Source organism: Uloborus diversus, chromosome 10 (genome assembly GCF_026930045.1).
Source record: "Uloborus diversus isolate 005 chromosome 10, Udiv.v.3.1, whole genome shotgun sequence".
In the NCBI taxonomy this organism is placed as follows: Eukaryota; Metazoa; Arthropoda; class Arachnida; order Araneae; family Uloboridae; genus Uloborus; species Uloborus diversus.
The window spans coordinates 119,697,050-119,711,826 of NC_072740.1; the positions used below are offsets into that span (position 1 = coordinate 119,697,050).

The window sequence follows — 14,777 nt, forward strand, 5'->3', positions numbered from 1 at the left end:
ACTTTATTATTTTAAAATCAAACATTACAATCAAATAATTATGTAATTATAAGTAAATTGTTAAAGACACCTCTGTTGTGACAGTTTTGTCATTAGTATTTGTAAAAAGCTCTACCAGAACTAAAGGATCCTACTTTCCCATATTACCAACTCTAATTTACAACAACAGCTCTAAATCTCTCTCAATTGGTTTGGGTACAAAATTATTTCAGAGTGCATTTTTAATGATTAAAATGTGTTCTATAATTGATGTAAATCGGGTGTTTGTGATCCGAAATTTAAGACATTTCCAAACATGTTTGGGTCGCTGTTTCGGAAAATTTTGGTCTGGCAACATTCTAAAACCGAAAAATTATATTACAAAAAAACCTTTTAAGTATTTTTTTCAATGATTTCAATGATATTTTTATGCATATTTATTTAATTCTTCAGAAAAGTCCACTTGCACCCCTGATGTAAATAAAAGTATCTCTTATGCTTGAAAGAGCTGTTAGTTTATGTAATTATAAAATCATTTATTTTTTTCTATTTGTTAGTTGTTAAGTTTCCATAAATTCCAGCCATTAATAAGTGGTTTGTTGAATTTTTTTTCAAATACTTTTTCACAAAATTTAAGCAATGCAAACATCAGAAAAAAAGTTCTTCAAATTAAATTTCAACAAAAAGCTTCCCAATATTAAATTGCTAATCAGAAAAAAAGAAACTAAGTAAAAAATTTGCAAATAAGTGCAGGAATTTTGATAAAAAATGTTGAAAACTTATCATGAAATGAAACAATTTCATGATTAAGTATAATTTTAATTTATTTTATTTAATTGGCCAATTTACTCCTATTTTGCAAGTTTTCCTACTTGTAATTCAGACTTTCCTTTTTTTACTTGTTAAAAATTACCATAAATGAAATATTTTTGTCCCATTGATGAAAATAGTCTACCACTAGCAAATGAATCAGTTTAAACAAAAATGTGACCTTGTGTGACACATCATGGCAGTGATCTATTTAGTTTTCGGAGCCAGTTGGAATTCATTTTTTATCTCCCCTTTGTTGGTCACAGAACTATGCAAAACATTTGTCCAGCAAACTTTTCCATCCCCTTCAAGGGCTCTATGGTCATCAAAGCAACTTCTGATTGGAGTATTTGCGAGACATGAAAAATCCGCCATAGGCTCATGGACATCATTCTTATCTGTTTTTGAGAAGAATGTGTCTAACACACCAACTCGACTGTTGAGATTTTAGTAAATGCTGTCTAGTCATTGTTCTAAGAAACTTTCATGATAAATATTGGAAATTTATGAACTTCTGCCTATTTAACTTTTCTAAAAAAATGTAGGACTGTAATTTGATTTGTTTGTGATGAATACTCATACTTAGAGCTTTATATAGTATGGTTAAGCTTTCTCTCAAACTATGCTAAATTTGACCTTTCAGTACATATTCTTATTTGTTTTAAAATATGATTAGCAAAAATGACACATTTGTGTAGTGGTAACACCTGTTTTAAACAATACTAATAAATTTATTAAATGACATTGTGCGGAAATGAAGTTATTCAAAACAGTTAGGTTTGATCTGTCAGTCTTTCAATAAGTCATCACTGTTAATACATAATCTTCTAAGTAATGCGTTTGTAATTTAATGGTTGCAAAGGCATTTTAAAACTCAGAACCTTTTTTTTTTTTTTTGCAGGAAAAAAAGATTTTGTTTAAACTTTTTCATTGCTGTTTGATATGCTAAAACATTTTTCAAATTAATTCTTGAGTTAATAGCTTTTTTTATTTTTTGTTTTTGACTGTTAATGTTATTTTATATATATATATATATATATATATTTGTTTTAAAATTTAAAATCTATTTCAGGAAACTTATTTAGAAGCTCGTACAGAATATCTTCCTAAACTTTTGTGTCATATTTTTGATGTTATTTCAAAATATTGCAAATCCCTCTCTGTCTGTGATATATCTGTGGCAGTTCAATTGTGTTCGAAACTTCTGTCGAAGGTTCAACCGCCATTGATAAATGCTAACTCTGAAGATGTTTTAGAGTCAAGAAAAAATACTGATCATGAACATTTAAAAGAAGCTGGGAAAGAAAGTAATAATTCTTCTAAATTCTGTCTTGTAAGTACAACAGAGAATGATGTATTGAGAGAAGCTTCAAAATCTTTTGAATTTTCAATTGAGGACCAGATTATAAGGTTGGAGTTTGATGATTGTTGTAAAGATGAGTATAATTCCAGTGACATTGATAGTAATATTAATTTGTGTGTTGAAAAATATAAAATTCTATTTGTAACATTTTTAAAAGAAAAACTCATCCTTGATGTTCCAAAATCTTTAAGCTGTTATGAATCTTTAGTGCTACCAGAACAAGATGATAAAATGCAAAGAGAAAAGAATCTTGACAAGTTGCTAAACCAATGCTTACAGATGAAGCGTGAACATTTTTCAGATGAGGAAATAAAAGAATTCAAAAAGGATGTTCTTGATAGTGCCTCTAAGCAGATTATTTCTCTGCACAATGAAGTTTTAAACATCAACTCAGATTCGTCTATTTGTCAAGCTTTTGAAAAACTGTGTAATCTTCTCATTGAATTATCATCATTTCCCACATTTTACACCAATTCAAAAAACTTATATGATAAACATTTGAGAGCACGTAAGTAATTGATATTAATTTTTAAAATTCATCTTTTCAATTTTTGTATTTGACACTTATGATGCAATGCTTATGTGCCATTTCCCAATGTATGGTTTTTTTCTTAGATAATTTTCTTTTCTTTTTAGCTAGATCATCTTTCATACCAGAGTGGTTAAAACTGATAATTATTTTATCATGTTTTTCAAATTTGGAGGAAATATTCTTTATTGCAACATCAACATTGTTCGACCTTATAACCTTAACTAAGTCAGTTCTTCATAACAATGAAATAAATGAAGTTGCCTCTGTGACAACAACAGCTCCCAGTTCTGGATCTCCTTCAAGCTCATCTACCGTTGTTTTAGTTGCTTTAACTCCTGCTGTGAGTTTTTCACAACTTGAATTTCTCTCATCTGATACAATTTTATTTGGAATTGCTGCAAAAAAATTGTGGAACTATGTTGGAGATGAAAGACCCAACTTCTGCTTACGAGGAACAGAGTTGTTACAGCAAGTGCATAATTTGTCTTCTGCAAGTTCTGTGTGTGAGGATGTTATATGCAGATCAATGGCTTCAGGAGATGAAATGGTATTCTTCCAATATTAGTTTTGTCATAGCAATATAAATCATGCAGAAATTTTTGTTAAATTTTTGTGTTCAAAATTGATACTGTAACTGAAATACATAAATTCTAAACATAAATTTCATTTTTTACTTTTTGATCAGTATTAAAAGTTTAATTAATTATAAATAATTTACACAATTCCCCCCTTTAAGACAGCAAATATGAATCATAGTGAGAGCAACAAATTTATCATTGAATTAATTATGATCATAAAATTATTCTGTAATTTGTTAACCTCATGTATATATAACTGACTTGCAGCAGACTTTAAACACAACTGAGGTTCTCCTTGCATTTGTGTAAATATACCCTTTTTATGAAATTCTAATATCTTTCTGATGTTGCAAAGCCGTTTTCATCATGAGAGTATAAAATCCTTTCTTGCAAACTATTGTGAACATTTAACCTGACTGTAATATTTTTCTTCATTTTAAAATAAGCCTTAAACAGCTTATAATCATAATTTATCCAGCTTATAATAAATAATTGCCACTGTTTGTAATCTTGATCATTTGCTCGCTTTTATGTAAGCTTAGGTACTTAATGTAAGATTTTCACCATTCTCCATTGTAATGAATAAAAGTTATCAATTATGTCCAATGCTCTTCTATTCCAGCTACTAAGTACAGACTTATAATGTAATCCTTAGAGATAACCAATCACTCTAGTTCATCGTATCTGAGCTCATTCTGTCAAGCCTACACTGTAAAGGTCAAGACTCAAAAATTTCCAAGTGACCAGTGGTCACAAGACCCAAAAAACTTAGTTGCCACCACTGTCGCCGAGTTTTGAAGTGTAAAAAGGGGGGGGGGGAGGATTTGGATATTTTTACTACTTTCATAAAAACATAAAATAGAACTTTACACAGTACATTTTAAAAGCGATATGCATTTTGGAAACTTTAAGTTAAGATAGGTTTTTATTTATTTATTTATCTTTTTTTAAAAATAAATAGATAAACAAATCAATGAGAAGTCAGCAAGAAACTTCATTTTAGATGAAATAGTTTTAGCTTATTGCAAAGCCTCTGAAGCAGTGAGGATCAAATACAATTTTGCTGATAAAATTTCACTTTTCCAGAAAATAACTAATTTTAAAAAAAAAACAAGATTTCTGGCCCTTTTCATATTATTTTCAGTAGTTTGCATTGAGATAAGCATCCAATTCTGTTTTTAGAAACTTAACTGGCAATTAATAGTCTTGTCTACTTCCATCTTGCGAATGACCAAACATAGCGACTAAGCAAAAAATTTAAGATAATAGATTTTTGAATTTGTTGCATTAAAATAATTATGAATAATTAAAAACCCTCAAAAAACTATAATAACTATAATTTAGATGAAAGAATCAGTTTTTAGCCCATTAACGTCCAAAGCATTAAGGATAAAATAATGTGAAGATAAAATTTGAAGGAAAAAAATTTGCACTTTTCAAGAAAATAATTAATTATCCAGAGGGAAAAAACATGGCACATTTTGTGGAATGTTCAATTCTTTGCATTGTATTGCAATAGACATCCAATTCTGTTTTTGGAAACTTTAGCACTTAAAGAATTTTGTCTACTTACATCTTGGAAGTGACCAAATATGGCCACTGCACTAAAAATTAAAATTTAGGTTTCTAAATTTATAGCATAAAAATAATTATAAATTGAAAAATCCCCATTAAACATCAATTTAATTGAACTGTTATAGCTTTTAGCACATTAGCGTCCAATGCAATAAAGATACAATGAAATTTTAAATACAAAATTTTTCATTTCTCAAGAACACTAATTTAAATAATAAAAAAAAAGAAAGAAAGAAAATGCTTCACAGCACAATTTGCATTATTTTCCTTAGTGCATTTGAATAAACATCAAATTCTGCTTTGTTTTTGGAAACTGAAGCACTGAAGTATCTTGCCTACTTCCATCTTGTGAGTGACCAAATATGGCCTCTATGTTTCACACGTACCTGAAAAGTATTGCCGTTCTGGTCAAAAAAAGATCTTCCTCGATCACCCCTCTTCTCTCCTCAGTGTTTATCCTCATTCATATGCTTCAATAGCGATTTATTTTCTTCCACCCTCTTGAGTTTGTGCATAATTCCTGTTTTTCCCAAGATTTTTTTTAGTTAGGAACAACAGGATGAAAAATGGTGACTGAGGACGTTTTTTTAGGGCGCCAATTTTTCAAACTATGTCGCCACTTGGCGAGTGGCGACTGCGAATCTTGACCTTTACTATACTGCAAGACTAAGCAAAATGTTAAATCATTTGTTGTGTTGTCAGTGCTGAATTTAGCTCCACATCGCCCCTAGGCAGTTATGAAATATGCCGCCCTCTCCCCTCCCAAAAAAAAGCAATTTCTCAGACTCAAAAAGCACAAAAACTAGTGTTTCCTAAATTTAAACTGCTGAGCTTGTGAAGAAATGATGACGCTTTAAATTCAGGGGTGACCCATGGGAAATTATTGTGACCTTCCAAAAATTCTTTATTCGGTAAATTTGCTGACAATTCGGCTAATTTGGAGATAATATTGCAACATCGAGATTCTTTTTTCTTTTTAAAAAATGTTTTTTAATGATGCCCAATGTTCCTTCTCATTAGATGTTATGTATGGTTGATATGTGTGCATGCTCGCATTGTATCATTTAGTAAAATGGGAACTTCATTCAGTCTAAATCGGGATGTAGAGAAACAGGTTGAAAACCCATCTTGTAAATAAAAATTATGCCTTTTATTAAGTTCTTATTTGGTGCGATTAACATGGGTTCTTTTGATTTAAAATTACACCAGAAATATGCTGAACCTTAGTCAAGGTTACTAAACAGGCCTCCAGACCCTTTATTGACTTGTCTCTTGATTGATTATGTTTGCTCATCCTGCTAAACACAAAAGGATTTTTCCACTGAATGTTAGTTAATAATTAAACACTGAGCTAATAGCAGTTTAATCAAATTATTTTAATAAAAACTATATTTAACTGCTAATGCATTAAGAAAAGTGTCATTATTAATTCTTCTTTTTTCTTTTTTTCTTTAGTTCCAAGTTGAAGCACAAAAGAAATTTAGTGTTTTATGGCATCTAACTCGAGATTTGAGTTTGAAGTCTACTCCTTCTACAATGACTCGAGTTTTTGACAGGTTAGACAAATATTTTTTACATCTGAGTATCCATCATTGTTGCAAACCTTTGTAAAATAGTGTTAGTACTTGTACTTATCATTTTAAGTAATAATATCATTATAGTTTTAGAAATGTAATAGGTTCTACATTAAAGAATTTTTTTTTAGTTACAAGAAAAATCAGAGCTGTAACAAAAATTTTAAACACTGATCTGTTGTTGTCTAGCTAGTCTGGAGTACACTGCTTAACTTTTACAACTTTATACTGTAATTTGGTGTGAAGTCTGACCTCCAACTGTACACTCATTCCATTAGGACCCGCTTAATGGGTAGGCAACCATTTACACCACAATAAAGCATTTACACAAAGAAAGGACAAGGACAGGAGAGACAAAATACATCTATGCCCATGGCCATAGTCAGAGGGGGCAAGAGCTTAGAACTATCATCTTGTTGCGCCCATGTGCTTGCTCTTTCTTAACGGGAATACTGGCCACCCCCATGCCCTTGCCTGACCTGGGACTCAAACCCAAAAAATCCCCATCCGCAGTCAGACTTCTCTGACCACTTGACAAGGCAATCGGCACTGAATCTCTTCATGCAAACTAACAGTACTACCTTGTACACAAAAAATCAACTTAGAAATATCTGGTTGTATTAGTCAAAACTGTTAATCATAAAGAACCAAAAGGCCTTTCATTCTTTATGATTTGTCTCTAGACAAGGTTGTGCCTTTTCTATTGGTCAGCGAAGTCTGACTGTGATGGAGAGGTCCCGGGTTCAAATCCCGGTTTGGGCATGAACAGTGGCACAGCGAGGGGGGGGGTGAAAACAACCCCCAGAGCCATTGGTTTTAACATAAATTCAAATTCTAATAAAGTAGTTTTTGCATATGAAAGGGCTGTTTCAATCAAAAAATCACCTTCAGAAGTGATTTTTGATCAAAAAATCCCCTTCAAATGGTATTTTTAATTTAGAAAAAACCCTCCAGAAGGTATTTTTGATCAAAACAACCCCTTCAGAAGGTATTTCTGCCTGCGCTAGTAGGCATGAATGTACTTTATCTCTCCTGTCCTTTATCTTCCCTGTGTTGTTGTGTTGTGAATGGTCGCCTACCCTATAAAGGGGTCTTTATGGCATGTGTGTGCTGTGGAAGTTGGACCTCACTCCAAATTGCCAGCCTGGCTGGTACAAGACAACAACAATACCGAAAGAGCAATATCCTTTATTAGAAAGAAATGTTGTTTCTACTAATCCCAGATGGTATAGCTTAGCTACACCATCCCCATAAAGCCTATAATCTCCAAAAAGTCCAGAAAAAAAAAAAATTTGGGTCTCTTAAAATCTCAAGAATTCTGAAGTTTAAGCACTTGAGCATATGCCTGCGAGAGGCCTGATCGGCCCTGCACCAATGACACTCTGGAAACTTTTTCCCTTCTTGCGAAGCCATGGATTTGATGTGGCCACTCAGAAAGTGAGAGAGCCGTTTCTAGTCTCCTAGGCAGGGGCGTAGCTAAGGGGGGGGTTTTGGGGACAAAACCCCCCCCGAAAAGTTAGTCTCAAAAAAAAGAGAAAAAAGAAGAGAGAAGTGAAAGAAAAAAAAAGAAGAAAAGGAAAAAATTCCAAGCGATTATACATATATATATATATATATATATATATATATATATATATATATATATATAATGATCAAAATTGATATAAAATATTCTACATTTAAACAGCGCAATGTTGCAGCTAAAGTAGTTAAATGTATTGAAAATATAGTAAAGTGTGTAGTTTCACATACACGGGTAGCACAGAAAAAAGTGTATGTAACAAAAAGATAAACAAAATTAACAACAACAAACATGGAACGTTAAAAAATAAACTAGGAACATTGAAAACAAGAATTGATGAAATCATGGGTATTAAACTGCTGCTACGTTTACGAAGAGCTGGAGCAGCTGGCATATTAAATATTAAATATTCTGCAAGGTTTCTGTGCGGGTCAGTATCATACATGCAGCAAAATTGATTAGAAAGTAAAAGTATATGTATTTGAATTAACGAACTAATATGTGTAGCTACTTATAAGGCTTAATATAGAAGGCAGGAAAATTATCAAACGTTATATATGTTTATTTTTTGGATATATGCAATAAATTATATATATGTAAATAGTATGCTTATTAGTAATATGCTGTCATGTATTACCAACCCCCCAGCTCTGACCTGCAAAATAAAAAGAAAAAATTACATACCACATGATTTCAAACATTTCGTCGACAACAATGTCTATGTCTAGGTATCCATTTGCCAGAGACGAAAATCCGATGCCACGCCAATGGAACAGGTCGCTGGGGCAGGGCATCCAAAAAGCACCTTCCTGTCGAAAGGATTTCAGCACTCTTTATCATCAAAGTTACCCAGTTACACTGTTGCCAAATCGCAGTTGTTTGGGTGGAAACTAAATCTGTCCTTGTTGAAGAAAAGATTTCTTGAACAAATTAAGATAATAAAATGTGAAATTGGCAGGATAAAAATTGTAATAGTAGAGATTTGCAGCAAATTTGAAGATTTGTTTATTAAATTGAGAATTGTTGCTACAAATTTTAAAGAATCTGCTTAGCTGTCCAATTATAATATTAATGAAGATCTTTTTATGTAAATTGCTGTACCAATGTGGCATACTTTTTGTGTAAAAATTGAAGTTATCTTTTTTATCATAGATATCTGTAATAAGGTTAGAATCAACAATTTTGAAAGAAATGTCCAGAAAATCGGCAGACAGAAAGTTGTCATTGGCTTTAGTGAGCTTTAGATTTTGTGGATAGATTAATGGGAAAATGTCATCCATACTTTTGTTGAAGATAAGGATGTCATCTATATACCTGAAAATATCATGTTTTTTATTATACTGTACTGTATATTTAAATTCATAGAAAAAGAGATACAAATTAGCAGCTGTGCTGGAATAGTTGGTGCCCATGCCAATTCCATGTATTTGTTTAAAAATAAAGTTGTTGAAAGACACAAAATTGTTAAAGAAGCAGAAATGACAAAGACTATTGAAAAAATTCCTGTCGATGCCCAATTCCTCACCAATGCAAAATATGTCAAAAAGTTTTAACAAAGTTGTATATAAATCTTCGATGGGAATGTTGCAGAACAGATTCTCAAAGTCAAATGTGTAAATTGATTTAGGTGTGCGTTGTAGATTTTTAATGATTTCGAAACTGTTGTCAATGCACCAGAAATAGCTCGTATGCATAAATTTGACCTTCAGAAAATCATAAATTTTTTTCAAAATAAACTGTAATTTGATGTTGATATTTTTTCCAAAACTTTTTGTAGTAGAACAAATGAAACGAAATTTAACTGGTGATTTGTGGAATTTGGGCGTCATAAATATGAAAGGCAGGTTTTGACAATTTGAAATTGTAAAACTGTATGAAAAATTCGATTTGCAAAGTTTATTGTATGCAATAAACTGTTTAATAATCACGTCTGTAGAAAGATTCGATTTTTCGTAATAAAGAGACGAGTTAAGTTCTTGTAAGACTTGTTTAACGTAGAAATGTTTGCAAATGATGCCATAATTATTGGCAGCTTTATCAATTGGAACAAAGACAAAGAATTTTTTTAAATTGTTGATATATTCGATTTCATCTTTTTTCAAATTTTGATATTGGTGTTCTGCGTTGTTAATTTGTTTAGCTAAAAAAGTTTTAAATTCAATGGTTAATAGATCTTTCCATTCTTGGAATGCTTCAAAAGGTATTGCGTGCGAGTATGCAACTTTTTTAATGAATCGAAGAATGTTAACTTTAAAAATATGAACTGCTTTACTGAATTTGCAAGTGCTGTTGAGTCTAAATTTTGCACCAAGATTCATTAAATATCTGACATTTGTGTTTTTTATAATATGTAAATTACCAGTAATTACGTGTTTGTGATCAGCATCGACAAATTCCTTAAAATTGTCCTGATTGCATAAACATGGAAAATCATCAGCAGTATGCGAAAAAGCAACATCACGGTAATTGTAAATATTTTTGCAAAAAGGCTTGCAATACTTAAAGGCAGTAATGATTTGTTTATTTTTTAGTGGAAAATAATTTGCCAGTTTATTTATAATTTTGTGAAATGGAATATTATCGAAACTTTTCTGTTGGAAGGAAATAGTGAAATAAATATTTTCTTTAGCTGTAAATTCAAACCCGATTCTGTAATTTATAAGATCAGAGATCAAATCTCTACATTGTTCATTGACAAATTTATATTTAGAAAGATACGGTTTCAATTTTTTCAAAGTGGAAGTTTTTAACTTGAAAATATAGTTTTTGACTTGATTAATATTAGATAATTTGAGAAACGAATCTTCGACCTCTTTGCACCAAAGGTTAAGGTTAATGCTATTGATAATTTTACTGTTCTTATGTGAGCCTCTATGTCCTCTGGAAATTCGAGTTTTAGTATTAAAATTGTAAAAAAGTCTGAAAATGTTTTTGATATCCTGCATATTAAAAAAGTTAAGATAGGTATTCAGTCCATATGGATAGAGTGATTTGTTTTTAAGTATAAGATCATTTTCAGCCCTTACAAATGAACGATTAAGGGCTGAAAATGATCTTATACTTAAAAACAAATCACTCTATCCATATGGACTGAATACCTATCTTAACTTTTTTAATATGCAGGATATCAAAAACATTTTCAGACTTTTTTACAATTTTAATACTAAAACTCGAATTTCCAGAGGACATAGAGGCTCACATAAGAACAGTAAAATTATCAATAGCATTAACCTTAACCTTTGGTGCAAAGAGGTCGAAGATTCGTTTCTCAAATTATCTAATATTAATCAAGTCAAAAACTATATTTTCAAGTTAAAAACTTCCACTTTGAAAAAATTGAAACCGTATCTTTCTAAATATAAATTTGTCAATGAACAATGTAGAGATTTGATCTCTGATCTTATAAATTACAGAATCGGGTTTGAATTTACAGCTAAAGAAAATATTTATTTCACTATTTCCTTCCAACAGAAAAGTTTCGATAATATTCCATTTCACAAAATTATAAATAAACTGGCAAATTATTTTCCACTAAAAAATAAACAAATCATTACTGCCTTTAAGTATTGCAAGCCTTTTTGCAAAAATATTTACAATTACCGTGATGTTGCTTTTTCGCATACTGCTGATGATTTTCCATGTTTATGCAATCAGGACAATTTTAAGGAATTTGTCGATGCTGATCACAAACACGTAATTACTGGTAATTTACATATTATAAAAAACACAAATGTCAGATATTTAATGAATCTTGGTGCAAAATTTAGACTCAACAGCACTTGCAAATTCAGTAAAGCAGTTCATATTTTTAAAGTTAACATTCTTCGATTCATTAAAAAAGTTGCATACTCGCACGCAATACCTTTTGAAGCATTCCAAGAATGGAAAGATCTATTAACCATTGAATTTAAAACTTTTTTAGCTAAACAAATTAACAACGCAGAACACCAATATCAAAATTTGAAAAAAGATGAAATCGAATATATCAACAATTTAAAAAAATTCTTTGTCTTTGTTCCAATTGATAAAGCTGCCAATAATTATGGCATCATTTGCAAACATTTCTACGTTAAACAAGTCTTACAAGAACTTAACTCGTCTCTTTATTACGAAAAATCGAATCTTTCTACAGACGTGATTATTAAACAGTTTATTGCATACAATAAACTTTGCAAATCGAATTTTTCATACAGTTTTACAATTTCAAATTGTCAAAACCTGCCTTTCATATTTATGACGCCCAAATTCCACAAATCACCAGTTAAATTTCGTTTCATTTGTTCTACTACAAAAAGTTTTGGAAAAAATATCAACATCAAATTACAGTTTATTTTGAAAAAAATTTATGATTTTCTGAAGGTCAAATTTATGCATACGAGCTATTTCTGGTGCATTGACAACAGTTTCGAAATCATTAAAAATCTACAACGCACACCTAAATCAATTTACACATTTGACTTTGAGAATCTGTTCTGCAACATTCCCATCGAAGATTTATATACAACTTTGTTAAAACTTTTTGACATATTTTGCATTGGTGAGGAATTGGGCATCGACAGGAATTTTTTCAATAGTCTTTGTCATTTCTGCTTCTTTAACAATTTTGTGTCTTTCAACAACTTTATTTTTAAACAAATACATGGAATTGGCATGGGCACCAACTATTCCAGCACAGCTGCTAATTTGTATCTCTTTTTCTATGAATTTAAATATACAGTACAGTATAATAAAAAACATGATATTTTCAGGTATATAGATGACATCCTTATCTTCAACAAAAGTATGGATGACATTTTCCCATTAATCTATCCACAAAATCTAAAGCTCACTAAAGCCAATGACAACTTTCTGTCTGCCGATTTTCTGGACATTTCTTTCAAAATTGTTGATTCTAACCTTATTACAGATATCTATGATAAAAAAGATAACTTCAATTTTTACACAAAAAGTATGCCACATTGGTACAGCAATTTACATAAAAAGATCTTCATTAATATTATAATTGGACAGCTAAGCAGATTCTTTAAAATTTGTAGCAACAATTCTCAATTTAATAAACAAATCTTCAAATTTGCTGCAAATCTCTACTATTACAATTTTTATCCTGCCAATTTCACATTTTATTATCTTAATTTGTTCAAGAAATCTTTTCTTCAACAAGGACAGATTTAGTTTCCACCCAAACAACTGCGATTTGGCAACAGTGTAACTGGGTAACTTTGATGATAAAGAGTGCTGAAATCCTTTCGACAGGAAGGTGCTTTTTGGATGCCCTGCCCCAGCGACCTGTTCCATTGGCGTGGCATCGGATTTTCGTCTCTGGCAAATGGATACCTAGACATAGACATTGTTGTCGACGAAATGTTTGAAATCATGTGGTATGTAATTTTTTCTTTTTATTTTGCAGGTCAGAGCTGGGGGGTTGGTAATACATGACAGCATATTACTAATAAGCATACTATTTACATATATATAATTTATTGCATATATCCAAAAAATAAACATATATAACGTTTGATAATTTTCCTGCCTTCTATATTAAGCCTTATAAGTAGCTACACATATTAGTTCGTTAATTCAAATACATATACTTTTACTTTCTAATCAATTTTGCTGCATGTATGATACTGACCCGCACAGAAACCTTGCAGAATATTTAATATTTAATATGCCAGCTGCTCCAGCTCTTCGTAAACGTAGCAGCAGTTTAATACCCATGATTTCATCAATTCTTGTTTTCAATGTTCCTAGTTTATTTTTTAACGTTCCATGTTTGTTGTTGTTAATTTTGTTTATCTTTTTGTTACATACACTTTTTTCTGTGCTACCCGTGTATGTGAAACTACACACTTTACTATATATATATATATATATATATATATATATTATATATATATATTATATTTTTATATATATATATATATATATATATATATATATATATATATATATATAAAAGAAGTAACCCCCCCCGAAAGTCGGGTCTAGCTACGCCACTGCTCCTAGGGAAGTTAAGTTCGCAAGACCATGGAGGTCTTCAACCAAAATACTAAGGATGATTGGGTGGAGTCTGCCAAATTTACTTGTGGGAAATGAAAAATCAAATTAATAAGTAATGGTTTTTCTATATATAAAAAAAAAGAAAGAAAAGAAAAAGGTATTTTAAATCATCAGTATAAATATTGTAATTAATTCTGTCAGAGTTGCTAAACTATGTTATTTTATTTGCAAACAAACATATAGAACCTGCATGACATCCTTTGCAAAATTGTTTTGTTATTAAAGGGTGTTAAATTCAAATCTTTTTCTTTTTTTTGAAAGAAGACATAACTAAACAAAAATGATATGGCTGAATAATTTCAGAACCACATGATTACTATTCTAAGTATTACATACAGGAGACTCTCGATAACACAAAGCCTTAGTACTCAAATACTCCTTTATCTCCAAGTTTTTGTTTGGTCTCCAAAAAAAATTAGGTTTTTTCAATGCAAAGCTGCTTCTATATCTTGACTATACTCCTTTTTGGTTAAAGTTTTTACGTCTTGATTTGTTTTCATTTTATGCATATATAAATATGCAGCCAAAATACAAAAAAAAAAGGTTTTTTCCCCTTTAATGCAATGTTTTGCTTATCTTGTATTTAGGTGCATTATTTATTAACATTGGGGGGGGGGGGGGTGATCCTTAATGCTCAGTGTTGCAAGTTTTTGTGAAAAGTAGCCCATTTTTGTTGTGGTGGATGACCGAAAATTTCATTGATCTTTGAGAGACTTAAATTTTTGGCAGGAATTGAAAAAGTTAGCCTTTATTTTCTGGATGCCTCGAATAATTGTGCTTTTAG

At 30.8% G+C, this 14,777-nt stretch overlaps 1 protein-coding gene across 1 annotated transcript in view; it reads left to right on the plus strand.

Annotated features, from left to right (window-relative positions):
- LOC129231146 (protein dopey-1-like) overlaps positions 1–14,777 on the plus strand; it is a 118,890-nt gene that overhangs the window by 36,811 nt on the left and 67,302 nt on the right. The window contains exons 8-10 of the mRNA XM_054865394.1: positions 1,862–2,660; positions 2,789–3,231; positions 6,293–6,393. Of these exons, the coding sequence (XP_054721369.1) occupies positions 1,862–2,660; positions 2,789–3,231; positions 6,293–6,393 (1,343 nt within the window). The remainder of the gene's footprint in view (positions 1–1,861; positions 2,661–2,788; positions 3,232–6,292; positions 6,394–14,777) is intronic.